Source organism: Eubalaena glacialis, chromosome 3, assembly GCF_028564815.1.
Source record: "Eubalaena glacialis isolate mEubGla1 chromosome 3, mEubGla1.1.hap2.+ XY, whole genome shotgun sequence".
Classification (NCBI taxonomy): Eukaryota; Metazoa; Chordata; class Mammalia; order Artiodactyla; family Balaenidae; genus Eubalaena; species Eubalaena glacialis.
This window is the reverse complement of record NC_083718.1, coordinates 192,931,727-192,958,714: the sequence shown is the minus strand read 5'-3', so window position 1 is coordinate 192,958,714 and position 26,988 is coordinate 192,931,727. Positions and strand designations below refer to the sequence as shown.

Below are 26,988 nucleotides of genomic sequence, written 5' to 3'. Positions count from 1 at the left end.
CCGGCGTAGGCGGAGGCGGCAGCGGCGGTGGCGGCCGAGTCGGGTCCGGTCCGGGGTTGCTCGGTGGCGGGCGCGGCGATGCTGCAGCTGCGGGACTCGGTGGACTCGGCGGGCACAAGCCCCACGGCGCTGCTGGCGGCTGGCGAGGAAGTCGGGCCGGGCGGCAGCGTCGGTGGCGGCTGCGGCGGGGGGCGGCCGGGAATTGGCACTCCGCTGCGACAGACGCTGTGGCCGCTCAGTGTCCACGACCCCACGCGCCGCGCCCGCGTCAAGGAGTATTTCGTGTTCCGGGTGAGGCTGGGAGCGGGAGCGGGAGAGGGCATGGGTGGGCGGGGCGGGCGAGCGGGCGTGACCTGTGACTTCCGCCCCCGGCCCGCCCCGCACGCTCCCAGCAGCCCGGCACCATCGAGCAGGCGGTGGAGGAGATCCGCGTGGTGGTCCGGCCCGTGGAGGACGGCGACATCCAGGGGGTGTGGCTGCTGACCGAGTAAGGGGGTGCGCGCTGGGGAGGGGCCCGGGCACCTGTGCGCCCCGGGCGCCGAAGTGACCGCTGCCGCCCGCAGGGTCGATCACTGGAACAACGAAAAGGAGCGGCTGGTGCTCATCACCGACCAGGCGCTGCTCATCTGCAAATACGACTTCATCAGCCTGCAGTGCCAGCAGGTGGTCAGGGTAGCCTTAAACGCGGTGGACACCATCTCCTACGGAGAATTCCAGTTTCCCCCGAAATCGCTCAACAAGTAAGTGTGTTGAACGGAGAGCCCGGCACCAGGACCTCCCAGTCAGCCCTTCCGAAACCAGCCTCCAGTGAATGTCTTGCTTCAACAGCAACAGAGTGTAGAGACAGGTGACTTGTGCCCAGCAGGGTGCGTTAGAAGGAATTCTGGCACAAGAGACAGTTATTAGTCTTGTAGTAAAATGAACTCAGGGTACGTTAAAATAGGCCCGACGTGGGTATTCTTCAGATAAGAGCCAAACTCAGCATTTTATTCCTGCCGAGAAAGGATTACATCTATCATGTCAAGCTCTGTTGTGGTTAATTTTTAAAAGAAAAAGGTAGTGTGTTGCTTTGATTTGCAGATATTACTGAAGGTTAAATTTGGAAACGTTTAATGGCCAGTTTTCAAGAGCTGATCTTCATTTGTTAGGGAGGTTTCTGAAATATGAGAAACCTGGACATCAGTATACTCAGTTGAATTAAACGGTATATTTTAGTTTTGATGTAGAGATTTGGGTAGGGAATTCAGGAAGCTAAGATAAGCTCAAAATTTTAACCAACAATAAGATGCTCAGGGAAAAGGATTTAAACTTGCAAAAATATTACTCGTTTAGTTAGCACAACTAAGACAGTGCTTTCAGTTTGTCATATTTTAAAGTGCTGAAAGCTGTCGTTATTAGACACGCCATTCCTGTCCAACCCCACGGGGTCCTTCACTGTTGTGAAATGTCATCAGTTTCATCTTTACCGGTGGAACAGCTTTTTAATCTCACACCCACGACTGAGCAGGTGCTCGGAGGCGCCATGGCCTGCTGTGTGAGTCTGGTCCCTTTCTTCCCACTCGGTAGGCGAGAAGGTTTTGGGATTCGCATCCAGTGGGACAAGCAGAGCCGCCCGTCCTTCATAAGCAGATGGAACCCCTGGTCCACCAATGTGCCGTACACCACATTCATAGAGCACCCGATGGCCGGCGTGGACGAGAAGACGGCCTCTCTGTGCCAAGTAAGAACACAGCAACAGCAGCGCTGCCCAGTGGGACGGGAATGTTCCAGGCCTGTGCTGCCCAGTACGGTGGCCACATGGGGCTGCTGAGCACTAACAGTGGCTAAACAGAGAAAATAAACTTTTTTTTTTCCATACATTTATTTATTATTTTTTTCTTTTTTTGGCTGTATTGGTGCACGCGGGCTTTCTCTAGTTGCCGCGAGCTGGGGCTACTCTTTACTGTGGTGCGTGAGCTTCTCATCGCGGTGGCTTCTTTTGTTGCGGAGCACGGGCTCTAGGCGTGCAGGCTTCAGTAGTTGTGGCATGTGGGCTCAGTAGTTGTGGCTCGCAGGCTCTAGAGCACAGGCTCAGTAGTTGTGGCGCATGGGCTTAGTTGCTCCGCGGCACGTGGGATCTTCCCGGACCAGGGCTCGAACCCGTGTCCCCTGCATTGGCAGGCGGATTCTTAACCACTACGCCACTGAGGAAGCCCCAAATAAACTTTTGGTTTTTAAAAGTTTGTTAACTTACGTCTGAATAGCCCTGTGTAGTTAGCAGCTGCTGGTCAGCGTAGCTCTATGATGGGGTCCTCTGTGGCTGCGGTCGTCTTGGAGAAGGGTCCAGAAGGGCTTCGGGGTGTGGCAGGTGACCCCCGCCCATGGTAGAGCTGGGCAGTCTGCGTGCTCAGCAGGAGAGGGGGCCTTGGGGTGGTGAGAGCCGGGTCCCGGACTGGCGACAGGCCCCCCACTTGCCAGCTGTGCACCTTGGCCTGCTCACCGCCTGGTGGGTGGTGGGGAGGAGTAGGTGGGTCACTACGGCAAAGCCACGTCGACCGGCAGAGTGAGGCCCGTGAGGACTGGCTGTGGTCAGTCACAGGTGAGCGCAGAGGTGAGGTGTGACGCTTGTAGAGTGACGCGGAGGAGATGAGCCCAAGGGCCGCCGGATGCGTCTGGGCAGGCATCTCTCCAGGGTGGGGACGGGCTGACACAGACGCACGGGGGATCATCTGATCAAGCTCCCTGTCTTCTCTCTTTACAGTTGGATGGCTTCAAAGCTCTGTTAACCCAAGCTGTCAAAAAAGCCCAGAAGGAGAGTCCTCTGCCGGGCCAGGCTGGTGGCGTGCTGGTCTTGGAGTGCCCCCTCCTCATCGAGACCTACGTGGGGCTGATGTCCTTCATCAACAACGAGGCTAAGCTGGGCTATTCCATGACCAGAGGCAAAATCGGCTTCTAGACGCCGCATGTGCACGCGGGTCTCTTCCCTGGGAGAGCCAGGCCGAAGGGACCCTGGGGGCGGCAGGCCTCTGGCCAGCTCCACTGCCGCTGGCAGGGTCCGAGCCCCTTACCTGTAGGGGTCTGGGCACGATTAGCATAGTCAGATGGACCGTATACTTTAGCTGGATACTGGGCATCTGGTCACGTGAGCTCCAGACAAAGCAGAATGAATCTCGCTGTCACCGTCCTGGCCGGTATCTGCTTCCTAGAACCTCAGTTTCCGTGCCCCCCCCCGCTGGGGTCTCCATCCGGCTTCCCGTGGTCCCTCCCACCCCAGCCCTGGAGCATGTTAATAATAAACGTTGCGTGATTCCAGTGGAATAGCCCTGTCAGCACCGCAGCTACATAGATCGCTACATCCAGGGAGGTACCCGAGACTCAGTGCCTGTGGTTGTTTACAGTGGGTGTCCAAATTTGTATTTGGAGATTTAATCCACTTTCTTAAAGCTAATTTGAAAGAAGCCAGCAGGCACGAGCTCATCAAGAGACGGTCTGCGTTGTCAGCTCCTGAACGGACACTGGCTTTTGTGGAAATATGTGTTCGGCCTAAAGTCACACTTTTTCTAAAATTAATTTATATTGTGTTAATAATACTTATGGCATCTTTCCCAGGCCCCAAAAGGTTTACAGAAAATCATTTTAAGACAAGTCATTAGTCTGAGAAAGTCACATTGATAAGTTCTTTGCACACAATTTTGTCAACTCTGTTAAGTTTGTATTGTCATATTCACATTTAAAAAGGGAATTGCTTAGTTTGCTCGTAAAGAATGCACTTTTGAAAAGGAACCCCGTCAGAGTCTCCGGACGCAGCTCACCCCTGGACGCCAGCCCGGGGGAAGTCGTCGTTCCCATCCATGGCTGAGCGGTCTGCCTGGGAGCGTCTGCTGATGATGATATAACTGCTGGCCCGCCGGTTCCTCCTCATTTCTGACTCTGGCGTAGCTGTGGTCAGCATGGCCGTGATTCGGATGCGGTGGCCTGTCCACATCGAAAGGCTGCCTCACAACTCCGCCTGGGTCCTGAGCCTTTGCTTTCGGTCTTGTAGTAAAGACATTTAAAATCTGAGTTAAAACATTAAAACAGTGGGTGTCATTCCTTTCTTAAAGTTATTAAGATAGGTGCAGCCATCAAGAAAGCGTCCTGTTCAGTGAGAGTCTTAGAGCGTGAGCTGCTCTCTGCGCTGGTCTTGAGCCCCTCGCTGTGCGCAGTGAGGGTTCTGTACCACTCGCTCCCCTCGTGGCCACCAGGGAGCGGTGTGCACTGTCCAGCCTCTACCTAGGGTGACAAACCCTCGTTCCCCCACCAGCCTTCTCAGCCCTGGCCGCCTTCCCGAAGCACCCGGATTGTTCCAGGTGGACAGCCAGAGCGGACGGTTCCTGCGGGGAGCCGACCTTGACCCAGCCGCCCCAGGACCTGCAGCTCCAGCCTCCCTTGGAGGTACAACCCCACCCCGGGTGCTCGGGGCTCCCCTCCTGCTCCAGAACAGGCCCCACGGGACCCGCAGGTCGCTCTCTAAAGCGTTCGGTGACAGAATGGAGACTCCGAGCAGGGCGGGTCTTGTGTGAGGGGGACTGGCCGCTTGGGGCACCGTTACTATCCCTGAGACAGTGAACCCCAAACTTAAAACTGACCTAGAAAACTTTCCCATGACCTAAACCTTTGAAGAAAGTAAGCACGAGACATTTTATGAATTAGCAAATATTTATTTTAAGTAACAAAAATTAGTTTTATACCATACATATTAACAAAAATGCCTTGCTATAGAAAAATGGAAGGAAAGCATTTCCTCCGGGCCACCCCAGTGGGAGACCCTGCACCAAGAAGCTCTGCTCCTTTCCCGCGGCCAACACAAGCCGAGGTCTCCCACCTTGAGCCACGTGGGCCTGATCACGCACGGGTCCTACGTGTGGTCACCCTTCTGCCCGAAGGCTGTGCCGACCCCCTGCTCCGTCTCCAGGAAGCACAGGCAGAAGTGGTCCTTGCTGAGGAGGGCCAGGGAGTCCCCACTCAGGTGCCAGCACAGGGAGAGCACCTGGAAGTCACCTGGAGGAAGCCAGGAGGTTAGAGCAGGAGAGGCCAGCGTTCCAGGGTGACCCAGCTGGAGCCCCAGAGTTCAGCGGGTGGGAAGGCTCCCCCTGGCCTGGGATGCTACAAGCCGCGGGCCCAAGTCGAGTGCGCACACCCGGCGGCCCTGAGGTGTATGGGAAGGTGCCTCCCGAGAAGGGCTTTCACCTTCTGCTCGAGGCTGCGTTTGCTCGCGTCCCTGCTCGCGCTCACCTTCCCCGGGCACCTGCACCGACACGCAGCCCGCCGGCGACCACAGGTACACCTTGCTGCCCCCTGTGCAGATGGCCAGCCGGGCCTGCCGCGGGTCCCACTGGAAGCAGCGCACGGCGGACAGCTGCTCCAGCACCGCGAGCAGCCTCAGCTTCCGGATGTCCCAGATCCAGACGGCGGTGGGGACGCTGTCTGAGGAAGGAGGACGTCAACAGGCCCGCGGTCACCCCTCGCTCCCCTGCTCGAGCCCCCGTGCCGCTCACGCCTGAGGACGGATGCTGCCTGGGGTCTCAGTGGGGGAGGGCCCTCCCCGAGGCTGCTTGGCGCACACGGGAGTCCTGTCGGCCTGAGCCCAGCTCTTTCCCAAACGGACACAGAGGGAGCAGAGGCCAGGGCCTGAGGTGCAGCGGCTGGGCGGCTGCCGCTCCGATGGGCCCAGTGACCCGAGACGCTTCCGCAGCAGGACGGGAGGAAGCACGTGCGGGAGACCCGCACCCCGACTCTCCTTTCAAGCCATTCGACTGCCCGGCCCCGAGGGAGCGGGGAGGGGACAGCACACACACGTGGACGGGCCACTGACCACTCCTCGTCGCCAGGAAGCAGCTGTCAGGACTGAAGGCCAGCGCCCCGACGCCGATCCTGGGGTTGGCTCTATCGGGGGCAGGCTTCAGAGTCTGTAAGGAGACCGGCACCGAGGCGACCTCGTCTGGGCGTCAAAAGAGAGAGCACCCTGAGCCTCCCCGCGGGGCGCGGAGCAGGAACAGGGCGGGTCTTACGGAAAACAGGGCTCAGGGGGAACCTGGCCGCGGCGCACAAGGCCTGTCCTCGCGCCCTCCCCTGCAAGGCCGTGTTTCCGGAGCTGCGACGGGCCAGGCACCACTGCAGGGCCTGGTGGCCGTCCCAGCGGCTCCTCTGACGCCCTAATGACGCCATTTTACGGACGAGTAACGTCCCAGGTCCCCGACACAGCTGCGGCGTCTCCCTGAGCCCTTTGAGGGCCCTGCTCACCCACGGAATTCACTGTTCATTAAAAAGTCGCCCTCAGAGGACCAGCCATCAAATTAGGATTCCCAGCGCTTGTATTCAGTCAACAGAGCCAGTGGCCAGGCGGCCAGCTGGCTCAAAGATAAGAGAGATGCTGGCTACCAGGCATCACAGGAGAGGATTTGAGAAAAAACAAGGAACATCTGGAATCTCCCTGGACCCAGAGGACTTTTTTTCATAATAAAAGGAAAGGAAAGGGAAGAGAAAGGCCCCCACCGCGGGCCCAGCTGCTCACATTTGCTCTCCATGGAGGACAGGGGCCCAGCCGCTGCTCTGGGCGGAGGGAAGGCCAGGCGGCCCAGCACCAGTGGCGGGCTCTTCTCGGCCTCCTTGTACACCACCTGGAAGACAGACGGCCCGGGCAGGATGTGCAGCCATGGCCCCGCTCACCGCGCCCTCCTGGGCACTCTCCACGAGGTCTCACCCGCGGGCCAGCACTTCAGTGGGGACAGGTGACAGACGGGCCAGGAGCGAGGCGGCGTGCGTCACCGGAGGCCTGACGGGAAGGGCGAGCGGCCCGACACCTCAGACCGCACCGGCCGTGGGGTGGAAGGACCCCCAGCGAACCCTGCGAGGCCCGGGGCAGCCCCACCCGACCCAGCCACCTTCCAGTCCTGTGCCTGCAGCCCCAGCAGGTCCTCCACTTCCTGCCGGCGTCAGGACCGCCACCGGCTCGCGGCTGTACAGCAGCCCCACGGCTGCTTCTCTCCTCACCGCTCACCCATCTTAGGTCCCTCACCAGCAGACAACTCACTAGGGTGTCTGTCCCCGTCCCTGCTGTCCCCCCCGAGGCGGGGTGTCTGTCCCCGTCCCTGCTGTCCCCGAGGCGGGGTGTCTGTCCCCGTCCCTGCTGTCCCCCCCGAGGCGGGGTGTCTGTCCCCGTCCCTGCTGTCCCCCCCGAGGCGGGGTGTCTGTCCCCGTCCCTGCTGTCCCCCCCGAGGCGGGGTGTCTGTCCCCGTCCCTGCTGTCCCCCCCGAGGCGGGGTGTCTGTCCCCGTCCCTGCTGTCCCCCCCGAGGCGGGGTGTCTGTCCCCGTCCCTGCTGTCCCCCCCCGAGGCGGGGTGTCTGTCCCCGTCCCTGCTGTCCCCCCCGAGGCGGGGTGTCTCTCCGGGTCCCTAAGGTCTCCCAGCACCCAGACCGGCGCCTGCTGAATAAATGGGTGCTTGTTCCCACCTCAGGGACTTTGCACTCCTGTGCCTGTTCCTACTGCCCGAATTGCTCCTCCCCAAACCCTGCATCACCTCCTCCCTGTGTCTGCCCCAGGACCCCTTGGCAGGCAGCCTTCCTACCCACCCGGGGAAGACACCAGCCCTCCCAGCCCCGGCCCAGACTCCATGGGGCAAGGGTCTGCCTGCTCTTCTCCGACTGGCCCAGAGCACATTGGGTGGCCCAGCAGATGCTTGGCGCTCGCAGGCAGGGGACCCTGTTCACAGCGCAGAGCAGGAGCTGGTCCCAGAGCAAGCCGTGGGGGTGGGGGCTGGGGGCTGGGGAGGGGAAGGACACCGCTTTGGACCCTTTGGGAACGTGGCAGGAGAAACAAAGGCCGCTGGGCAAGTCTGACGTTTGAAATGTTACAGTATCAGAAGGTTATGGGGATGTAAGTACCTGTAGTGCCATAAATAACGGAAAGTGAAAAAGCAGTTTTCGACCCCCCTTCCCCAAATATTGCTCAAACAGAAACGTGCTTCCAGACTTACTATTTTGGGATTATTAATGGTCGCGGGATGCCCGAATTCTGTGATCATTTTCCAAGTCACGTGGTTAAGAATCCGCACCTGTGGCGGGGGGATGGAAACCACGTGGTCAGAGCCGCTGCTGGGGCACTGGCCGTGGGCTTCACCCCGAGGACGCCCTCCCACCTTTCCGTCGTAGCTCCCGACTGCCAGGAACTGACTGCTGGGGCTCCAGGCCACGGACTTGATGCCCAGGGACCACTCGTAAGCACAGAACGTAGACAGCAGCCGGCCGTCCAGGGAGTAGAGCAGGATCTTGTACTGCCGAGACATTGAAATTGTTACTGAACCCGGAGCGGGTAAGGCAGCCACTCAGGAGGGAGTGAGACTCGGGGCGGGGACACTGCCCTCCCCGACGGCGGCGGGAAATGGGGACGTGGGACCATAACTAGAGGAGCAAAGTGATTAACACTGCGGGAAAGGGGAAACTGGGAGCCAACAGAAGCTCCTCAGCTCGACGTCTGAAAGAGGCAGTTAAGGCTCTCGGCGTTCGGAGCCCGTGAGAGAAATACTGGCGACGGCGCTTAGAGCAGAAAGGGCCCCGAGGGGGCTGTCTACCTCCAGGCAGGAGTCCCAGGCAGCCAGCACGCAGCCGTTGGGGGCCCACTCGATCCCGGCCAGGTCCTGCGTGTCCGTGTCAAAGTGCTTGCCGAGGCGGGCGGGGGGAGAGATGAAATTGAAAATGTTTTCTTCAACAGATACACGAACGTTTATTTTGTAACTGATGTGTTAACACATTCAGCATTTAACTTGCTCATCTAGCCACGGACAGAAACGTGTACAACCGTGTCCTCCTGCTGTGACGTCTGGCCTGAGCACTGGGGAGGTTCCAGGCCGGGCACACGTGGCTGCGATGTGACTCAGGCCTCCGTCCGCCCCGCGCCTGTACCCCCTTCTTGCCTGGCTGAGTCTTGTGCCTTTAGGACCAGCCCAGGCAAGACCCCCCCAGGACACCCCTGCCCCGTCGAGGAGGCCTCCGTCTGACGGCATCCGGGGGTCCTGCCCGGCCCTGTGCGTCTGTGTCCATGGCCTCCTGCCCCGCACAGGCAGGTGGTCAGTGTTAAACTCCAGCTCACTCCTCCGCCTGAGGCAGCCACACGCATGCAAATACCACGGAACCAACAGGAAGGGAGGTGGCACCAACCTGGTGGCCTGTCAACTGTGAACACACCGCGAGCACGCGCCGTCCCACCACGTCCTACGAACGCCCGCCGGTGTGCGCGCCACGTGGTTACAGGCAGCGCCCGGCCTTTGGGAATGTGGAATCACATTGCTCCATACCACGCGGAAGACGCCCTGGAACCTCAGACAACGCGCTTCTCCCCTCCCCGCCCTCCCCAGGGTCGCTCCGCTGCCAGGTGGGGACACGTCTCACCCGCAGGAGCTGCCAGTCGCTGCAGACCAAGATGCTCACGTAGTCTTTGCAGTCCCGCCTCTCGGCCAGGGCCAGGTAGCGGCCGTCCCTGGTAAAGGTTATTCCTGCCGAGAAGAGTGAAAGGTCCCGGGATCGAGAAGCGGATCGCAGCAGTGGTTTTCAAGTGAGAATGAGAAAGAGAAAGCAGAGGTGTGACGAGGGGGACGTGGCACACAGAGCCCGGCGTCCGCAGCAGGGAGTGTGTCTGCACAGGGCGGGGTCTCCACACCCCTGCTCAGACTTCTGACCTGCAGAGAACCTGCGAGAGAAACACAGTGACCTGAGCCCCAGTGAGCCCCAAAACATTACTGGGAAGTGCGGTGCCCTACGGAGTGTTGTGTTCTTAGAAAATTAACTGCAGGAAACTCAGCTGGTTCAGAGCAGGCTTGTCATGACATTTCCTATTTTTACTTTTGAATTTAAATTTGGAAGAAGTCAATTCAAGGTAAGAATCTGGCTGCAACTAGACTGTACTTTCTGGGTCAGTATTAGCGAACTGAGCCCGTGGCCACATTTCATACCTCATGGGTCAAAAGAACACCTAAATGACAGAGCTGTCATTTCCACCAAGAAGTGTGTGTGTCATCTGGAGAGACACTAATATCCAAACTATAAAAATAAAAAATAAGTGTACAACTGCACACCATTCACATGTGAGGTTCAAACTGCTGACGGCAAGACAAAAAATGGAAAAATCATTCAAATTATGTACCGCTTCCTTCTGTTTCTTAACTGAAAGACCGTAATGTAACTTCAGGACTCAAGAGAGTGGGGCGCCCGACTGGCTCTCGGGTCCAGCTAAACCCTCGGGGGTGGAATCCCCGCCGGCACAGAGGACACGTGCCCCTGGCCCTCCTCGGTGATGCCCAGGCGTGACAGTCGCCATTTCCCCACTCCAGGCCTCACAGAGTTAAGTCAGTGGAGGATTCTGTTCAGAATCTGGCGTGTGAGGTGGGGGTGCAAGGCTGACATGAACTGGAGGGACCCGAGCGCCCGGTCCGGCAGCAGATGTAAAGGGTTTACGTGTAAGTCCTTCTTCTTTGACGCCCTAAAGGACAGTACCCTGCTTAGTCGCTGACATCGCGTAAAGGAGAAGCCCTGGAGACACAGGTGGGAATGGTCACAGATGAAGGACTCACTAGGAGGTCTGGGATGTACTTTTAAAATAATCTGGGGGGGGGGGGCGGGTATAGAGAAAAAAGACTGGCTATGAGCTGACACACGGCTGAGGTAGCTCTTGCCTGTGTTTGAAATTTTCCAGGGTAAAAAGGTCCCCAAACCCCAAACTGCGACAGAGAAATGGCTTCTGAGCACCTCTGGCCGACTCACCCTGCTGACAGGCCTTAGGGTATTTGATGTAGGACACGGACTTTGTGCACAAGGACCAGACGGTTATCCGCAGCTGCCAGCGGCAACGGGAGGGAAAAGAGAAAGGAAACAGCATGTAGTTAGCGTCTTTGGAGAGACCATTCCAAGTCTTAAACCAGATCGTCAGCACCCAAGCAAGAGATTCCCCGCAGAAGTACCCGCATCAGCAGTCCTGTGGTGTTTTCTGTCTGAAGTGTGTCAAACTCACGTTTTACGATTGTTATATTTAAATTTTTTTTTGGCCGTGCGACGCGGCTTGCGGGATCTTAGTTCCCCGACCAGGGATGGAACCCGGGCCACAGCAGTGAAAGCGCCGAGTCCTAACCACCACTGGACTGCCAGGGAATTCCCATGTTTGTTAAACTTAATGCTCCTGGTGCTTGGTTTTCATTTTGTGACAATATTATCTGAGTGACACAAAGTTAAATATAAGTGCGTTTTAGTTCAAAGTGCAGTCATCCCTCCTTTTCGGCCTAATTTATAAGTTTTATCACAGGCATATCCGTATAGGAAACAGCAGCATATAGAGGGTTCAGTGCTGTAGGGGGTTTCAGGTATCCATGGGGTCCTGGAAGGCATCCCCTGCGGATAAGGGTGGGGGGATGCTACAGTCACAGTTTTCACATAATAATAAACCTAAAAATGCTACTTAGAGAAACACGTTTAGGAGGGAAGCCACATAGGACGTTCCTCAGTCTCCTGAAGCAGATGAAGGGGCGAGCGGCTCTGCCTCACCGGGCAGCCCCAGGCTAGCAGGGACAGTAAGTGGCCCGACTCCCCGCACGGAGGCCTCTGCGGAGGATTTCTGGGGGACCCACTGCAGGCACATCGCGCGGGTAGCGATAGCTGCCCGGGCTGTTGCAAAACGGCCGGAAGCAGACGTGTCAGTGAGGGACCAGCGAGTGCTCCAGGGATGGACGCCTGGGCTCGGGGAGCTGCACTCGGGGTCGGGGCGGGGGGGGGGGACCCAGAGCCTCCGCACTGTCACCCCGGCCCTGTGAGCAGGCGAGGCCCCCCTGCACCCAGGCACGTGGAGGGCTGCCGGAGCCGTCCCAGACTCCCTCGGAGCCTCAACGTGAACAATCACCCTTGACCGGTGTTTCCAAATGTTTGTTTCAGAAAAGCATGTCCACACCCTTCCCATCGGCCGTCAGGGAGGGGAACTGGGCGCCCTGCCACCTCCAGCTCCCGCAGCCCCCAGGCCAGTGGACACGGACGAGGCTGTGTTTACCAGGCGTGGCTGTGAGGTAAGGAACAGGGGCTGGAAAACTGCTTTCAACAAATAAGCACAGCTTTAAAAACTGTAGGACTTCACATGAAGTAAAACGCAGGGCCCTGCGTTTCTGTACCAGTGTGATTCCTGCAAGCTAGGCCCTTTTTCTTTTTTAGCTTAGGAGGTTTAAAAAATGAATTAACTGCATTTTCTCCACATTGTCTCTTAGGAAAGAGAAGAATCTGATGTCCTGAACTGCCTCTGTGAAAAGCTCACGCGGCATTTAGGGGAGACAAGGGATGCAGACAAGCTGCAGGGTTGGCGGCACTTCTGGGCTGTACTCAAGGTAAAGCGCTTGTCCATCTAAGGAAAAGGTACCAGGGCATGCAGACGAGGCACGGCCCAGGAGCGAGGCTCACCCTGAGGACAGGCTTGTTCCCTGTAAAACCTCCTGCTCTCAGAGGCCAAGGAGGGTGGAAAGGCACACCCTTCCCAGCCCAGCAGGTCTGGGTGTTAAATCCACCTGGACACGCACCGCCGGCGCCATCTGGCCTGGAACACCTGTCCTCCAGGTGAGTGAGGGAGAGGAGGGAAGGCCCAGGGCGCTCCTGGCTGGGAGTCCCCCATCCCCTGCCCCATCCACACTTCTCTGTTAAAGGCAGAAAAGACACAAAGCACTTAAGCCTGATTTTTACCCGCCATCCCCCGCCATCCCCCATCAAAAACCGTTAAAAGAAACCCAACTGTGTGTAACCTTAACAAATCCAGTGAGAAAGAAAGAGGCAGATAAATACCCGCCTCCCCTCCGAGGAAGGTGGCAGCACCGCAGGAGGGGAGAGCGCAGGGGGACAGGTCAGAGGTGGCTGAAGGGCAGGCTCTGTGAGGGCCGGCCGACCAGGCCCGCTTCTGTGCCCACCCACACATCCTGCTGCGGGAAAGCGGACGCCAGGGGGCCTTGACCTGGGATTTCAGGTCTGGTCCCATGGCATCATCGTCACCACCAAGGGTCCTTCCAAGGTGTCGGCCCTTCAGCAGGACCCCCATCTGGGCTGGGCTGTGCTTTCAGGCGTTGCCACATTTAAGGGTGAACTGAAACGCTAATCTCGCCAGAGAACAGTCACTTTTGAGAAAGAGTTCCTTAGCTCATCTCCTTTTCCACAACACTTTCTAGTTGTCTTGATGTAAAAAATAAGTACATTTTTATACTTGATCGCTGCTGCCGGTGACTGGGAAAATTCCAGTACTTAAGCAAAAATACTTAAAATGACCTTTTCCAACTCAGAGATTGTTCGGAAAATTAACTCAAGAAACACAGCAAGCTGACAGCAGCGCACCGAGTTCTCTATCAGTGTGGATGTGCGGCTCCCCTCTCCTGGGAGAAGTGGGACTGCGTTCAGAGGTCGAATCCCTCCAGGTTTACACTCGTACACCTGTCTGAGCACCCTCGGCTCTTCCCCTGGGCTGACGCAGAGTCAAGAGCTGATACAACAAAATTTAAAACTTTGGAATAAATTTTGTAAAATATGTACAAGATCTGTACAATGAAAATATTGCTTAGAAAAAAATTTTAAAGACTTAAAAAAACGAAAAGTATCCTATGTCCATGGATCCAAAGACTCAGTATTGTTAAGATGGCAATTATCCCCAAATTGGTCTACAGATTCAATGCAATCTCAATTTTAAAATCCTAGCACAATTTTTTTTTTTTTTTTTAGAAATTGACTAATTTATTCCAAAATTGATATGGAAATACTAAAGACCCAGAATGGCCAAAACGACTTTGAAAAAGGACAAAATTGGAAAACACACTGATTTGGGTTTCCACACCTACTATTACGCTTTAGTGATCCGGAGCGTGTGGTATTGGCACAGAGACAGACTAAGAGATCAATGGAACAAGACAGAGTCCAGAAACAGACCCACATACCTACAGGCAACTGATTTCTGACAAAGGTGCAAAGTGGGGAAAGGACAGAAATTCAAGACAAATCACACATCTAAACTTAGGAGCTAACATCATAAAACTTCTAAAAGAAAACAGAAGAAACTCTGTGATCTTGGGTTGGGCAGGGATTTCTTTAGACACAAAGTGCACAAATGATAAAAGAAAAAATTGATCCATTAGACCCCGTCAAAATGAAAGACTGCTCTTCAAAAGAAACCGTTAACAAAATGAAAAAGCAAGCCAGAGACCGGGAGAGAATATTTACTAAACGTGTATCTGACAAAGAACTTGTAACCAGAACCTTACAGCTCAACAAAAGGACAAACGGCCTAATAAAGAAACGGACAGACGATATGAACAGACAAGAGCTACAGGATGATGGGCACACAAAAGACGCTTAACATCGTTAGTCATATGGAAATCACCAAGAAAACCCACAATGAGACACCAGCACACACCAGACTGCCTAGCAGAAGAGGCTGGGATGAGCGGCATTAGTGAGGCTATGGAACAACCTCCTGCACTGCTGGGGGAGGCTACACGGCACGGCTACTGCAGAAAAGAGTCTGCGGTTTCTTAAGCTGTAAACATACACCTCCCGGCACCCCGCTCTCCAGGTTTTTACCCGAGAGAAAGAAAAACCCGTGTCCGCAGACAGCCCGTCTGAGGATATTCACGACAGCTCTAGCGGCCAGTGGGTGATACACACACAGGGTGGGGAATCCGCATGGGGACACCACTCAGCTCCGAGAAACCGGAGCTGATGCCCACAGACGCGGACGAATTTCAAGAAGAGCATGAGGCCGAGTGATGGAAGCCAAACACAAAACTCTGCAAGCCACGTGGCCCCTCTCACGTGGAATCTGAACCGTAAACCAAGAACGACAGGAAGCAGGCCAGAGGTGGGCAGCAGGATGACTGGAGGGCGGGAGGTGCCCACTGGGTCGTGTAAGCACGCTCCATCCCCACTGGGGCGGCGGCTACGTGTCCCAGCTCACGGTCCACACGCTTAAAGTGGGTCAATGTTGCTGTTCATAATAGTTCCAATTGGCTTTATTGAGATAGAAAAAAAGTTTTCCGGTCTGGGTTTATTTTTTTAAGCCAACTACAGGCTATTTACAACACACATACTAAAATTTAAGGATACAGAAAGGCTGAAAGTAAAAGGATGAAAAAGATACACCCTGAAACCCCTAACCAAGGAAGGATGGCATTTGATGCCAACATCTGACAAAACACACTGCAGAACAGAAAAAACTATGAGACGTGAAGAACAGTTTATTATAATAAAAGGCTCAATTCACCATGAAACTTGTAACAGTTCTAGTAACAGAGCCTCAAAAACACATGAGAAAACCTGGCAGAGCAGAGGCAGTGAGGAGGGCCCAGCCCTGTTACATGTTAACATCCTGTAACACAGGAGTGAAAAGGGCCGACGATGGCACAGAATGGAAAACCGGAGCCGATCGCGTCGGTGTAAAGAAATTCAGTTCTCGACACAGGTGGTAAAGACGGACTTCTTAACAAATCCTGTTGGGAACAGATAAAAACGGATTCACTCCTGACACCACCATTATAAACTCCACGTGAACCTGAAACACATATTTAAATTAAGTGTGTGCGTGGGTGTGTATAAAATAAGATATGGAAACTCGACGTCACCAATACTTAAGAGAAGTGAAAATGCAAACCACAGTGCAGTACCACTGCGGTTCTACTGGACTGGCATCCATTTAACATCCTGATCAAACCGCATCTCCTACAACCAGGCGACCTCCCCTCCCCAAACGTCCGAGAGAGAATGCCTGGATACGGGCTGGAGCAGACGCCCACCATCCATTCCCTGCAGCATGGACCGCAACAGCTCCAACGCCCAGCACCAGCAGGGTGGCTGCTTAAACCGTGGCATGACCTTCCCTACAAGGACTGAAAGAAGCAGTCAAACCCTCGACGTGGATGAATCTCAAAAACGATATCGAGGGGGAAGAAAGAACCACAACAGAACACAGAGTATGACTTCATTTAAGCAAACTTTAGACAAATGCACACCATAGTGTATGGTGTCTGCACACACATACACGCGCACACACAGATAAGACCTTAAGGTAAGTAAGGACATGCTTAATGCACAGTGCAGAGCGAGGGGCCCCGCGGGCTGAGGTGGGGCCCACAGACACCCTGCAGTCCTGAGTGCTCCGTTCTCAGGCCTCACGGCAGCGCACAGGCTGCCTGTCAGTGAACCTTGTCCAAGGAGCACGGTTTCTCTTTCACACTGACAGGTGCCCGTCTGGGGGCTGGATTTGGGCCCAAAGAATTATAAGCATGAAGCCTTTTAGATGAGGCTATATGAACAGCTCAAGTTCTCTCCAACAGCCCTGTAAAATGTCAACGTGTGTAACGTGGAGAAACCAGCCCCCTTCACTTGCTGTCTCCCTCCCCAATGGCCTAAACTGGCAGACATCAAATTCCATATAATGACGAGATGTGTTCACATCACCCCAGCCTTCCCTGATCCCCTAATGTGACACACTGACGAGATGCGTTCACACCACCCAAGCTATCTCTGATTTACCGTCAGATTTCAAATGTGCTTCGCACTCAGAGCTCCTGCCCAGGGCCCCATGTCCCAAGTAAGCCCAAGGCTTGAAGAGGAAATGAATGCTGAGGTTAGAAACACACAGATCAGATGTCTTGAGGGGAAGATGTAAATTTGTTCATACTGAAGTTCATTTTCAATTGTTGAATCAAAGAACCTGTTTAAATCCTTAAAAATATAATTTAAGCTGTTCTTTTAAAAAAATCTTTTTTTTCATTAAAACTGGTCAAAAAGATTACATAACAACACTCATGGGCTTATAATGCTCTGACCACTTACGACGTATACCCTTCCCCCCAAACCACCCACTCTAACGCTCCCAAGTGATTCAGGAGGAGGGGGCATTCGGGGCGTCGCACTCACGTGGAATTCCGTCGTGTTGAGGATGTGGCGCCCATCGGGGCTCCAGCAGGAAGCCACCAGCCCTGCCGAACCCTCGTCTATTTTGCAGTGCCACTCTGGCTGCTCCAAAGACCACACCTACAGTCACAAGAGAGAGACGAGTCAGTGTGCTACGTAGGCTTGAAGACAACCGGCCAAGAGCTGTGTGGAGGCAAACACGGGCGAGCCCTCGGAACCTTCCAGCATGAAGGGCTGGGCCTGGGTTGCACCACAGAGGTAAGCCACGCTTCTCGGTGACAGCGTGTTGTCGTGCTTCGAAGGGTTCAACCCTCTGCTGTCCCTGAGACCTCACTTAGTTAGGTTTGGGGTCTACAACAAAACACATCTCAGCGCTCCCACACAGGACGAGCGAGTTGCTGGGCTGCCCTCTGAACGCTGCCTGTTACTGAATTAACTTGGTTACGGATCAAGGACACTTAAGTGTCTTCTTATCTTAAAAGTACTTAAACTATGAGTGAACTATTACAATTTTAAAAGAAAACGGCCTTTGAGCTGTGCTGCCTCTTCTTCCAGACCGGCAGGGCACAGGACGAGGCCCTTCGCGGGGGCTACGCTCCGGTACGGGGGGCGTCCGAGCCTCGGGCCGCAAACCTGCACCAGCCCCCGCTTGTAGAGGGCACACAGGATGAAGAGCGAGTCGGCCGACCACTCGATGTGCTGGATCTGGTCCAGGCACGTGTACAGCTGGCGGATCTGGAGGGTGTTCGCATCCCGGACCACTAACCGGTACTGGACGCAGCAAGCCTGGAAAGGGAGGAGAGAGGCGGGCGGTGTGGGCTCTGGAGGAGGGTCCTCTCGGGGCGGCAGCGCGGCGCTCCAGCCAGGGGCTGCCTCCTTCTCTCCCTCCACACACGCTTTTGGCCTAGATGGCCTCGTGCTCATCCCGTGGACAGCCCGTTCTCAACAAAGATGAGTTAATGGAAGATAAAACTGAAAGGTACAAACCAGGTGCCCAAACTGTTAAATCCCCGGAGAAAGTATTATTTTAAAACTCTCCACTGGAGTCATGTTCTACTTTCTTCACTGTCCGACTAACACTGAAGCAGGAAACAGCACTGGGGAAAGGCTCATCTGTAAACAACCAAACCCTCTCTGCTTTTATCACCTGCAGACAATCTGTAAGGAGTGAGCAGGGAGGCTCAGGGCTGCTGGTGAGAACAACCCCAGAAACGCAGTTCCCTTCTGTTCAATGTCTGACTCGGAGCCTAAGCAACAGAAAGTCAATATACAGGTTTGAAATTCTGCAAGTGTAAGGACGCTTCATGAATGCTCATTTACCTGTGATGAGAGAACAGAAAAGACATATTGGTCTCTGCCCCCAGGTCCTGACACAGGGCTCCTGAATGAAACCCTTGCAATTTCCTGGGTGACAGGAGCGTCATTTGTTCTAGAGAGGCAACTCTGGGTGGGCTCCTGGATGGGGCTGTCACCCGGAAGACCAAGCCAAGATTAGAAACTTGGAATTTTCAGCCCCAGCCCCCTTTCTCTTCAGCAAAAAGGGCTAAAAATGGAGTTAATGATGGCTCAGGCCCATGTGATGAAGGCTCCGTAAAATCCCAATAATACGGGGTTCAGAGCTTCCAGGGGGGTGAGCACAACCAGACACGGAGGGTGACGCACCCCCAAATTCACAAGGACAGAAGCTCCTGCACTCAGGGCCCCCCGGACCTCACCCTGTGTATCTCTTCATCTGGCTGCTCGTCTGTGTCCTTTACCATATCCTTTAATAAACTGGTAAACGTGTTTCTCTGAGTGCTGTGAGTCACTCTAGCAAATTAATGGAACCCAAAGAGGACATCATGGAACCTCTGACCTATAGCCAGTTGGTCAGAAGCACAGGTGACAACCTGGACTTGCAATTGGCGTCTGGAGGGGGAGGAAGCAGTCTCGTGGGACTGAGCCCCTAACCTGTGGGACCTGGCGCTCTCCAGGTAGACAGTGTCAGAATTCAGTCAAACTGTAGGACACCCAGCTGGCGCGGTGGAGAACGGCTTGGTGTGGGGGAAAAACGCCACACAGTTGGTGACCAGATGTGTCAGAAGTGTTGAGTGTGGCAGTCGTGTGGGACTCATAGGAAGAAGGGTTGGGGGGGTTTCTTACACACCCATATTAACTTATTCTTAATCCTGACTCTGAAAAGTTTAAGTGTTAATACAGTTTTCTTAAAAATACAGTTACTTTATGTCCATATTTGTTAATAATATCCAAATCCAAGCAAATAATTTCTATGATTGAGTAAACATATCTGCTAATAGGAGAGTACCTCACAGTTCAAAAATCAAAAACTGACTTTTAAATGTTAATTGCTTCATTTTTGTATTTATCAAGGTCAAACTGGATTATTGGATTTTTGTTTTATAAACTTCCATTAAAAAAAAGCCACAAGAGGGACTTCCCTGGTGGTGCAGTGGTTAAGAATCCGTCTGCCAATGCAGGGGACACGGGTTCGAGCCCTGGTCTGGGAAGATCCCACATGCCACAGAGCAACTAAGCCCGTGTGCCACAAATACTGAGCCTGAGCTCTAGAGACCGCGAGCCACAACTACTGAAGCCCGTGTGCCACAACTACTGAAGCCCGCACGGCTAGAGCCCGTGCTCCGCAACAAGAGAAGCTGCTGCAATGAGAAGCCCGTGCACTGCAACGAAGAGTAGCCCCCGCTCGCTGCAACTAGAGAAGAGCCCGCACACAGCAACGAAGACCCAACACAGCCAAAAAAAAAAAAAAAAAAAGCCACATGAGTTCTGCATGGGAAAAGGAGAGTGGGGGAGGGATTGCAGATTAGAAATACTATGTGTCCTGTACCTATTTTTTCATATTGTAGCTTTGAAAGCTGTGATCAGTTACAATAAACTCCTTACAAAATGGAATGTTTGTAGCAACACTTGGAAAAACCGTATCAAATCTGTTGCAAGATATTAAAAATGGCAACATGGCCCTACTTTTTCCAGCACCTAGGATAGAGCTTTGAAGAACATTGTTCCAGTAACATTACTGCCTACTGCTCATGATATTTAAATCAGAAATATCTGATTATTTTGCTGTAAAAACCAAAAAAGTACCAAAATTAAATGAGAAAATATAATCTCTCTTTATAATTCACTAGAATTTTCATAAATGGCCAAAGGGGGGGGGAACCCTAACGTATGGGGGAGTATTTTGAATATACCAAGGTTTTTGGGGTGCCATTTAAGCTAAAGACATTTTGTATTTTGGAGATGAATGCCATATTATGTGATTTAGAACAAAACCTCCATAAAGAAGGCAAACATGTACATCCATCCTCAAAGAACTAGATAAGGATGAAAGTAATGTTAACAAAGCTCGAACTGAAAAAAGAATCAGGAAGCATGAGTTACTAATTAATGAAACTAAGTACACTTTTTATAAAGCATAATTTTTCTTCTTAATATCTTTCCAATGCCAATTATCCCTCACCCACCACATGCCCTCACCCTAAGATTCTGAGGATATACACGGGTCACGCTGGTGTATTTCAAAACCTAACCTTCATGTACAAGACAGCTCAGTGATGTCAGAAGCATTCTGCCACCCATGGAATCAGCAGCTCAAATCTCAGGAGTGCGGACAACTCTCTTTATCTGGGCATAGAATGCTAGTTATCAAAATCATTCATCTGGAATGTAGTAGAGACAGGTGAAGAGGGCTGGGAAAGGCGACAAGCAGCTGCACCACTGCACCAGTTTACAGCCAACAGGACTATATACCTGCCTTTTGTGACAAACTAACAACAACGATCCGATATCTCCTGTGTCCTCAAATTTGTGAAGGCAGCATTGCTTTTACCTGCCTTTAACAGATGGAAACCCAGGTGCAGGCAGCAGGCGGCTTCCTGGGTTCCCAGGCTGCAGCATCTTCCCAGGTCCCCTTCCCAGGGTCACCTGTCTGCAGCACCTGCCCGGGGCCCACACCTGCAGACCCTCGAGCTCCGTCCATCCGGGCCCAGCGGCCGCCCCGCTCTCCGCTCCCTGGGTCCCCGCCTCCCGGTAAGGACAGGCGCCTGCCCGCGGAGGGCCCACCCTCGGCCCAGGCCCCGCGGCCGCTCACCAGGTACTTGCCGTCCGGGGAGAACTTGCAGAGCAGGCTGGAGAGCTTGAACACCTCGGAGAAGTTCATGGCGGCCGCTGTACCCCACGCCCGCGAAACCCAGCCTGTCCGACCCGCCGCAACCGCCCCTCCGCGGCCGGAAGTGACGGAGGGCGGGCGCCGCAGCTAGTCAGGGCTCCGGGCGGACGCGCGGCATTGTGGGGCTTGTAGTTCACCACCCGGCGCCCCGCGCGCCGCCGCGCCTTAAAGGAGACGCGGCGTTTCGTCCCACCCGGGATTCCCGCCGGTGCTCGGGTGTGGGGAGGTCCCCTCCAGCTAGGGTTGCCAGATAAAATGCAGACACTGCACTTAAACTGAATTTCATATAAACAACGAATCATTTTCTAGGATAAATATGTTCCCAAATACTACATGGCACGTATTTATGCTAAACAATTACCCCCTTATCTGAAATTCAAATTTAACTGGCGTCCTGTGTGTCTGTGTATTTATATTCATGTATTTATATTTAATGTAAAGACATATTTATATGTAAATGTATTCAAACATAAACATGCGCTTGTGTATAGAATATATAATATAGTGCATAATACGTATATTTTATACATGGAGTATGAATAAATATTCGGTTTTTTTTGTTTGTCTTTTGGCTAAATCCGGCAACCATGCCTGCAGCAAGGCCCTCACTTCAGGCTCAGGAGCTGCTCTGATCCAGGAGAGAACTAATTTGACGCTTGCTCCGCACGGAGAGCGCGTGGATCGCGCGCACCCGCTTGTCCATCTCACGCGCGCACCTGCGCTCGGACCCGCGAGGAGGAGAAGGACACCCGGGCCCGGACCCGGGGCCCCGCCGCACCCGCCCTCCGCACGGACGGGAGCGAGCAGCTGCGTCGACGCTGGCTCTGCCGACCTTGTTGGCTGCCCCGCGAGCGCCTTGTCCCCTCGCCCACTAGGGACTCCGGGTCCTCTTCACCCAACAGCAGCCTCCCCCCACATCCCCGCCAGGCCCTGCCGGCGCCTCTGCCGCCCCAAGATCGCACGGGCCCTGACACCCAACCCCGCCCCTGCGTTCTGAGAACCGAGACCCGGCCCGGGTCCTCCTCGCACCTCCGCGAGCCGGGCCCGCGTCTTCGCCCTGCGGAAGCCCACCGACTTCCCAGAACGAACGGGTAGGGGATGCGTGCTGGCGTCCTGCTCGGCGGTGCCGGCCTTTTTTTTGTCCCCGGCCAGATCAAACCCTGTCTGTGATTCGTCTTTGGGCCCCCCCCCTTACCCCGCACCTTGCAAACAGTAGGTGAGCCATAAAGGTGTGTGGCAGTCAGCCAGACGGGCCAGGTGAGGTGCGGACGCCGTGCACCAGTCCGGGGCTGCGCACAGTTCCACGGCAACATTGCCGCGTGGGTTCCCCTGGCCTGGGAGCATCGGTCGGAGGGAGATAACGGGTCCCTTGAGCACCAGAAGGCAGCGTACAGCACGTGCCCGCCGCCTAGAGCCTTCAAAATTCGCCAGCGTGTCGGGTTCTCCAGCCGAGGCCCTAGGACTAGGTGAGAGCCCTGCAGACCCCGTCTGCCCTGCGGGGGACCCGGACCATGGAGCCACAGGTGTCGGGGCCCGAAGGAAGTCTTCGCCTGAGGCGGTCTCTGCGCATAGAAAGCCATCCCCAGTGCACGACCCACGTGTCGCCGTGGACACCCGTGCGTACCTGCGCAACGCGAAACGGAATCCGGCCCCGGGGGCCGGGGGCGGGGTGGGGTCGGCGGCGACCCGGGAGTGTTTGCATACAGAATTATTATTCCCTGGGGGCCGTGGGCACATCCTCCGCCCAGGAAGAAAGCAGGCTGGGGCCGAGAGAGTCGCGTCCAGAGGGTCCCCGCGGATCCGTAATGCGGGCCGGGGCCGAAGCGAGGCCGTGACCTCCGCTGCGTGAGCGGTGTAGGTGGCGCGCCCTCCGGGGCGAAGGAGCCCGGCTAGTACCACCCGGAAGCAAGCGGCTCCATTTAACCCCGGATCCTGGGGTCGCGACCTTCACCCCTGTCCCTAGCAGGTCACAGCCAGTGCGGACACTCCGCAGACCTGGGCGGCGGCGCCCCTACGATGCGCGGCCCTTCCCCCTCCCCTTGGATTCCCAGCGCCCGGCGCGCAGAGGTCCCGCGCCGGTGGGGGAGGAGGAGGGAGACCCGGAAGATGCGATGTCTCGGGGAAAGGAAGGCGTCGGGACGCGGAGTCTGCATCTCTGCCCCGACCCCGGCTCCCGCGCGCCCTTGCCCTCGCTCCCAAGCCGGTCGAGGGTCGCCGTCCCATCTCCGCAGCAGCAGGGCCCCGGCGCCCAGCCCACGATCAGCCCGAGGCAGGCCCCGCCGGGGCCGACAGGGGCGACGCGCGCCAAAAGGCGGCGGGAAGGAGGCGGGGCGGAGCGTGCCCCGGGACCCCGACTCGGACGCGGCCAGCTGGGGGGGCGGAGCGCCGGGCGGCAACCTTGGCCCCAGCCTGGCCCCGCCGCCCCGCGCTCCTCCTGCCAACGGCTGAGCGGCCCGCGCTGCCTTCCCGCCGGCCGGCTACGGAAGGCGCTAACGCCCGCGGCCACCCCTCCCCGCGGCACCTCCCCTCCCCGCGCCCATATAACCCGCCTCGGCGGCCCGCGCCCGCGCCCGCGCCCGCCCAGCTGCACCCGCCTCTCGGCCCGCGCCTGCCTTGCGCCCCCGAAGGGGTTACGCGGCGAAGCCGGGGCCGGCTAGGGCATAGATTCCTGGGGCTCCGACGGCACCAGGTAGGCAGCGCGGGGACCTGGCGCGAGGGGCTTGGGCGCGGTTGGGCTCCGCCGGCGGGGCCTGAGCTCAGGGCAGCCGGCGCACGGGCTCGCGGCTCCGAAGCTGGGAGTTGGTGAGAGGAGACCGTGTGCACGAACTCGAGAGAGGGTGACATGGGAGCTACCCCGAGTCCGACCAGCTCCTGGGGCGGGGCACGTGGGGCAGCGGGGAGCCCGGGTCGGAGTCCAGCCGGCCAGGAGATGCGGCGTCCTGCCAGCAGTGCGGCGGCCTTTGGGGCCCGGAGCAGCCTCCCTGGGATTCCCGGAGGGCCTGCCTGGGGTTAACCCCTCTCCACCTCCGCTTCAAGGGGACGTGGAGAATGCGACCCCGGGGAGAGGCTCGTTCGGGGGTGCAGGCGCCTGTTGCTGACGAGCCCCTCCCTGCCGGCCCCCACTCCCTCTGCACCCGCGAGGGCTGTTACCGATCCGGAGGCATTAGCCGCCCCACTCCTCACAAGGCTGAGTGAAACCCAGGTCTTCCCCTGGACCCGGAGAACTGGGCATGACCCCTAAGCTGGTCCCAGGGAGTGGGTTACCAAGGAGCCAGGTTCCAGAGCGGCATCTCTTGGTGGCCCTGAGTTGGCCCGGGTGCCCCACCTGTCTGTCTCCTGAGTCTGTTCCAACTGGGGAAAGGATGGGTCAGAATGTGGTCCCTGGGCCGGCCGGCCTGGCCAGAGACGACACCTCTTTCCTGGATCCCTTCTCTCCTGGTCCTCCTTGCGTGGCACTCACCCTCCTTTTAGGCCTTGGACTGTGGGGTGGGGGGGGTAGCTATTATTGCCTTCTTACTCAGCTTGTATTTTTGTCTGGTCCCTAAGTGGATTTGCACAAAGTATGCACGTGTGTGCATGAATACATGGGTGACAGGTAGACCATTGTCAATCAGCAAGGGGCTGTGGGGGGGACGGGCGGGGGAAGTGCGCTGTTCACCTCTGACCAGAGGTCATTTGGTCCAAGTATACTGTGGCCTGTTTATTAAATACTGGACATTTGGGAGCCATTAGCTCAATGGTTTTCTTTTGTTTTGTTTGCTGATGTTGTTGCTGTTTATTTGTTTTAACCTTAATAATTAGCTTTGGGGGAAAATGCATTGTATACCGAAAATCCAGCACCCGTCTTTCGACTTACTCAATAAAAGTTAAAAAAGAATTGTATTGAGAACAAAAAGACAGTATTTAAAAACTTGCAACATATGAATGTATGGATTATGCATGTGATTTAAAAAATAAGATACAAAGTTGGGCGGGTACCAGAAGCTGCCAGGGTGTCAGCAGGAGGCTACCAGAGGAATGGCCACAGGAAGCTCAGCCCTGTCTCGAAGTCCTGGTGAAGGTTCTGGAGAACAGGGTAGCTGTCTCCAAATTCCGCAGGGCAGCCCCATGGAAGGGCCAGTATGGTGCAGTGGTTAATCGTGTAGGTGTGGAGGTCAGAATGTTAGGGTTCAAATCCCCTCTTCGCCACTTACAAGCCAGGGACCTTGAGCAAGTTACCTAACCACTCCAAGCCTCAGTTTACCCATTTGTAAAAACGGGCAGTAATAGCCCCTGCCCCAGAGGATTGGGAGAACAGTAACCAAGATGCCATATCTAAAGTGCTTAAAATGATGCCTGGCACCCACAGGTGGGCCCATAGTGCCGGCTGTTGGTGCTGCTTCAGAGCCTGGCGAACCAGAAGTCCTTGGCGAGGTGGAGGGCGTAGTTCCCTAGTAGCCAACAGGTCTCCCCTGGGAGCGGGTCGGGGGGAACGGAATGGCTGGCAGTGAGGCAGGAATCTGCCTGTGGTTTGGGTGGAGGCTGATGGCCTCTGGCAGGGGTACTGCAGCAAGGATGCCTCCTTTAGTAGTTATTTATAGGGTATGCCCTACCCACATCCACAAGTGGGATGCTAACGACACAGCCAAGATGGCGAGGAAAAGGAGAGACTGAGAATTTGGGGGCAGGACCTGGCGGAGGTCCTGCCTGTAGCCAAGGACGGCATTCACCCCGAGATTCTGACACCCAAAAGGGAAATCATTTCATTGGTGGCGAAAGGAAGCTGCATGTTCATCTAACTGGGAGACAGTTTCCGGTCACCAAATTCGAGGGGAATTTATCCTCCAGAGACTTGTATAAAAGATATTGCACACAGGTTGAACTTTGGGTTTGCAAAAAAAACCAAAAAACAAAAAAACAAAACCCAGAAACATTCTTCAATTGTGTGTTTCTTCTATCCAGCCCCCATAAAAGGGAAGGGCACGTCTTTATTTTCCAATTTGGGCGTTTCGGTGGGAGTGCTGAGTCAATGTTTTAAAACTAGTCATTTTCTGATGATTTAGCTTCACACAGCAAAAAGGAAAAAAGAAACTGAGAGGAGTGGTCACTTGTCACCCTGACCGTGCTTCTGTCTGGATGGTAAAAGCCTAACTACGATGGGGATTGTGTCCCTAGAACACTGTGTGACAATTTACCCCTGCAAATTGCTGTCAGGTGATTCCATGTCCTGCCCAGATTTCTAGAACATGGAAAACACATCTGGAACTAGCAGCATCCATTTGTGTGTAGCCAGAACATACAATGTCTTTTCTTTTTTAAATTTGCCTTCTTAAGTAGGACATAGGACGCCTGGACAATCGTTTCTCTGTGTGTAACGCAGACGAAAATTGATTCTGTACAAGAAAATCTCCCTCTGCTCGTCGGGGTTCAAGTTAAAGACAGCTTTCACCGAAGCCGGCTCTGAGAGTCTGCACCAGTGGGCATAAACTTTCCATCTGTCCCCACCCTTGTGTCCGCTCTCTGGCTGGGGTATTCCTTTGCAGACCAGACATTTGCTCCTCAAAAGTGCTTTTTTTCCTGGAGATGCTCCCCCGAATCAGAGACCTAAAGAGAACAAAACTTCTTCCCAACGGAATCACTGATATTTTCAGTGTGCGTGGCAGCTGCTACGGACATCTCAAAATTTCATTTGTGCTTGTCACTGAGTTGAAACGAGTCGCCAGACGTGCCACCTGAAGCCCCATCATCACCATTTCACAAATGTGCTTTTATTTTATTTTTATTTTTATTTTGGCTGAGCCACACGTCTTGTGGAATCTTAGTTCCCCAACCAGGGATTGATCCTGCGCCCTCGGCAGTGAAAGCACGGAGTCCTAACCACTGGACCGCCAGGGAATT

At 55.2% G+C, this 26,988-nt stretch overlaps 2 protein-coding genes and 1 long non-coding RNA gene across 6 annotated transcripts; 2 read left to right on the top strand and 1 right to left on the bottom strand.

Moving 5' to 3' along the window:
- TPRG1L (tumor protein p63 regulated 1 like) lies at positions 1–4,056 on the top strand. 2 transcript variants are annotated; one of them, XM_061185085.1, is made up of 5 exons: positions 1–291; positions 396–487; positions 564–740; positions 1,567–1,720; positions 2,741–4,056. In XM_061185085.1, exons 1-5 carry the CDS (start codon positions 79–81, stop codon positions 2,933–2,935), a joined length of 831 nt encoding a protein of 276 aa, XP_061041068.1. In that variant the 5' UTR covers positions 1–78; the 3' UTR covers positions 2,936–4,056. The 2 variants fall into 2 exon arrangements, with proteins under 2 accessions (XP_061041068.1, XP_061041067.1); XM_061185084.1 differs by having other exon boundaries at positions 393–487.
- Positions 4,057–4,682: 626 nt separating this feature from the next.
- Positions 4,683–21,160, bottom strand: WRAP73 (WD repeat containing, antisense to TP73). 3 transcript variants are annotated; one of them, XM_061185081.1, is made up of 12 exons: positions 21,045–21,160; positions 17,434–17,711; positions 16,929–17,045; positions 10,773–10,845; positions 9,405–9,508; positions 8,588–8,674; positions 8,156–8,290; positions 7,994–8,071; positions 6,533–6,638; positions 5,834–5,959; positions 5,254–5,445; positions 4,683–5,019 (listed from the first exon to the last, which is right to left on the bottom strand). In XM_061185081.1, the coding sequence occupies exons 1-12, from the start codon at positions 21,100–21,102 to the stop codon at positions 4,877–4,879; spliced, it is 1,497 nt and encodes a 498-aa protein (XP_061041064.1). In that variant the 5' UTR covers positions 21,103–21,160; the 3' UTR covers positions 4,683–4,876. The 3 variants fall into 3 exon arrangements, with proteins under 3 accessions (XP_061041064.1, XP_061041065.1, XP_061041066.1); XM_061185082.1 differs by having other exon boundaries at positions 4,685–5,019; positions 17,559–17,711; positions 21,034–21,160; XM_061185083.1 differs by lacking the exon at positions 4,683–5,019 and having other exon boundaries at positions 5,313–5,441.
- LOC133087614 (uncharacterized) lies at positions 4,941–17,120 on the top strand. The gene is made up of 4 exons (XR_009700418.1): positions 4,941–5,036; positions 11,931–12,058; positions 12,254–12,370; positions 17,017–17,120. It is a non-coding gene; the product is annotated as an uncharacterized LOC133087614 (long non-coding RNA).
- Positions 21,161–26,988: the final 5,828 nt, after the last annotated feature.